This window comes from Hylobates moloch, unplaced genomic scaffold, assembly GCF_009828535.3.
Source record: "Hylobates moloch isolate HMO894 unplaced genomic scaffold, HMol_V3 SCAFFOLD_6, whole genome shotgun sequence".
Taxonomy (NCBI): Eukaryota; Metazoa; Chordata; class Mammalia; order Primates; family Hylobatidae; genus Hylobates; species Hylobates moloch.
Genome location: NW_026652281.1, coordinates 67,699,020 through 67,702,579, shown reverse-complemented (window position 1 = coordinate 67,702,579; position 3,560 = coordinate 67,699,020). Strand labels below are relative to the sequence as shown.

Here is a 3,560-nt window from a genome sequence, read left to right as displayed (position 1 = left end):
CTCCCAGGTTCAAGCGATTCTCCTGCCTCAGCCTCCCGAGTAGCTGGGACTACAGGTGTGCACCACCACCCCCAGCAAATTTCTGTATTTTTAGTAGAGACATGGTTTCACCATGTTGGCCAGGATGGTCTTGATCTCTTTTTTTTTTTTTTTTTGGAACAGAGTTTTGCTCTTGTTGCCCAGGCTAAAGTGCAATGGCAGGATCTCGGCTCACTGCAACCTCCGCCTCCTGGGTTCAAGCAATTCTGCCTCAGCCTCCCGAGTAGCTGGGATTACAGGCATGTGCCACCACACCTGGCTAATTTTGCATTTTTAGTAAAGATGAGGTTTCTCCATGTTGGCCAGGCTGGTCTCAAACTCCTGACCTCAGGTGATCCACCTGCCTCAGCCTCCCAAAGTGCTGGGATTACAGGCGCCCACCGGGCAGGTCTTGATCTCTTGACCTGCCGGTGATCTGCCTGCCTCATGACCTGCCTGCCTCAGCCTCACAAGCTGATACTTGTTGTTGCTGTTTTTAACCAAAGTTTTAATGAAAAAGAAAAGACATTAAAAATTTTTTTAAACAGGAGGGTTTGGGCATGGAGCTGGTTGATCTTAAAAATCCTAACCCAGCTGGGCGTGGTAGCCCGCACCTGTAATCCCAGCACTTTGAGAGGCTGAGGCGGATGGATAACCTGAGGTCAGGAGTTCGAGACCAGCCTGGCCAACATGGTGAAATCCCCGTCTCTACTAAATATACAATAAATTAGCTGGTCATGGTGGCAGGTGCCTGCAATCCCAGCTACTTGAGAGACTGAGGCAGGAGAATCACTTGAACCCGGGAGGCGGAGGTTGCAGTTAGCCAAGATCGCACCATTGGACTCCAGCCTGGGCAACAAGAGTGAAACTCCGTCTCAAAAAAAAAAAAAAAAAAAAATCCTAACCCATTCATTCCCATCAAGCTGTCCAAAACTAGTAACTGGAAAGGTCCCATGATGCTGGGCTCTAAACATCGAACACAAAGACTAGAATAATAGAATTATCTGGTATTTTCCCTTTACTGAAAATTGCATCTTCAATTGGGGTCTATGGGTTCGAGAGCCATATTTATGGACCAAAAGTTAGGACACATAGTCTGGTGCAGGGACAATGGATGGTAGGAAAAATATCCAGGATCTAGCTGTTGAAACTGCAGCCCTCTCAATGACTCTAATACTCAAGGGATTAAAAGAATCCAGCCCCAGAAGTTTTAGATACAAAAATAGTAACAACCCAATTGAATTTTACTGCATTTAAAAAACATAATTATTTCCAAATCTACTGAGCAACTGAACAGTCTTCAGTGACGCCTACGGTCACTGGGATTCGAAGACTCTCACTCCCAGGAGCGACGGGCCTTTTTATGCCTATGGGATTTATCTCGGCTCCTACTTCGAGTTATGACTACGCCCTTCGGAACGCCAGTTGTACGGGCTAGAAAGTGTGTCTGAGCTCCGCCCTCTGTCCCTATCCCTGGTTGTTCCTTCTCTTGCCTCCTTACTGCTTGAGGACTTGTGCTCGTGCTTGGGTTTCTCCTTCTTCAGCTCCCTCTCAGGGTCTTCTGCTCCACCGTAGTAGGCAGTCCTGGCTTCGGGGGGCTTCCGCCTCTCCCTGGGCTGTGACTTCTGAGCTCTCTCTGAGTTCTTGCTGATGTGCTTCTTAGGGCCCGGGTCATCTTTTTCCTTTACTGTCTTGCTTGTGGGTGACGAAGAGGATGGTTGCTTTGCCTGTACCAACCGATTAGTTTTCTTTTTTTCATTTTTCTCTTTCTTGTGCTTTTTTGTTGGTCTTTCATCTTCAGAGCTCTCAGACGAACTTGATGAGTAGGTATGAGCCCCACGGGAGCCCTTCTGGAGCTCTTTGGTCACGTTATCCATTTCTTCCGAGTTCTTAGGAGCCCGATAGTTAGATACGTGATCCACTCGGATAGTTCGTCCTTTGATCTTGATCCCATTAAAATTGTCAACGGCCAGAATTGTGCTCCTCTGGTCTTCATAGCAGAGGAAACAGAATCCTTTGGATTTCCCAGTCTTCTCGTCCCGCACAAGATTAATGTTAACAATCTCCCCATATTGTGAGAAAACACAGATGATGTCCCCTTCAGTCAGTTCATAAGGAAGCCCTCCCAGGAAGATCCAGGCGCTGTCCTTGTACTCGGAGTGCCAGGACACCTTATCGGCCACCCCAAGTTTGACCTCTCCCTCATTCAGCTCGTTGATCAGCTTCACCTTAGTTAAAGCGTTCATCTCCGCGGGCTCGCGCTCAACGTTCAGGTACCAGTGTCTGCGCGACGCAGCATCCCCCACTCCCCCGCCCGTGTGATACTTAGTGGCACGCGCGCACGTGTGTGTGTGTGTGTGTGTGTGTGTGTGTATGTGTTTTACCAACCTTACTGAGTCATAATTTACATAAAGTAAAACACATCTATTTAAATGTGTGGTCTTATGTAACGTTCACTACCATAGTTAAGATAGTAAACATTTCCAGGCCGGGCGCGGTGGCTCACGCCTGTAATCCCAGCACTTTGGGAGGCCAAGGCTGGCGGATCACCTGAGGTCAGGAGTTTGAAAGCAGCCTGGCCAACATGGTGAAGCCCCGTCTCTACTAAAAATACAAAGAATTAGCTGAGCATGGTGGTGGGCGCCTGTAATCCCAGCTACTGAGGAGGCTGAGACAGGAGAATCACTTGAACCTGGGAGGTGGAGGTTGCAGTGAGCCAAGATCGTGTCATTGCACTCTAGCCTGGGCAACAAGAGTGAAACTCCATCTCAAAAAAAAAAAAAAAAGGTAGTAAACATTTCCTTTGCCATAGAAACTTCTCTCATGCCTCTTTTCCACTCCCTGTCCCAGGCAATTACTAATTTGATTTCTATCAATTATAGGTTAAGTTTGCCAGTTACAGAGCTTAATAGAAATGGAATCACATTATATGGACTCTTTTTGGTCTGGGTTTTTTTTCACTCAGCTTAATGTTTTTAGCTTCATCCCTGTTGTTGTGTGTATCAGTAACTCATTGTGTGAATAGATTACAATTTACTCATTTCCCTGCTGATGGACATTTGGGTTCTTTTTAGTTTTGGGCTATATTATGAATTAAGCCACTATGAACATTTAGGTACAAGTCTTTGTGTGGACATTTTTTGTTTGTTTGTTTCTCTTGGGTATATACTTAAGAATGTAATTGCTGGGTCACATGGTAAGAAATCGTGAGGCTGTTTTCCAAAATGGTGTACCATTTTACACTCTCACCAGCAATGTATGAGAGTTCCAGTTACCTACATCCTTGTCAATTCTTGGTGTTGTCAATCTGCTAGTTTTAGTTAATCTAGTGGATGTGTAGAGATATCTCATTTTGGATTCCATTTTCATTTCTCTAAGGACTAATGATGCTGAACTTTTTTTTTTTTTAATGAAACTTTTTGGTTGTTTTGTTTTGTTTTGAGACAGGGTGTCACTATGTTACCCAGGCTAGTCTTGAACTCCTGGACTCAAGTGAGCCTCCTGTTTCCCACCTCAGCCTCTCAAGTAGTTGGGACTATAGG

At 45.7% G+C, this 3,560-nt stretch overlaps 1 protein-coding gene across 1 annotated transcript; it reads right to left on the bottom strand.

The window, feature by feature from the left end:
* Window positions 1-1,241: 1,241 nt before the first annotated feature.
* Window positions 1,242-2,267, bottom strand: LOC116470392 (RNA-binding motif protein, X-linked 2-like). The gene has a single exon (XM_032755761.2). It carries the CDS (start codon window positions 2,262-2,264, stop codon window positions 1,407-1,409), a length of 858 nt encoding a protein of 285 aa, XP_032611652.1. The 5' UTR covers window positions 2,265-2,267; the 3' UTR covers window positions 1,242-1,406.
* Window positions 2,268-3,560: the final 1,293 nt, after the last annotated feature.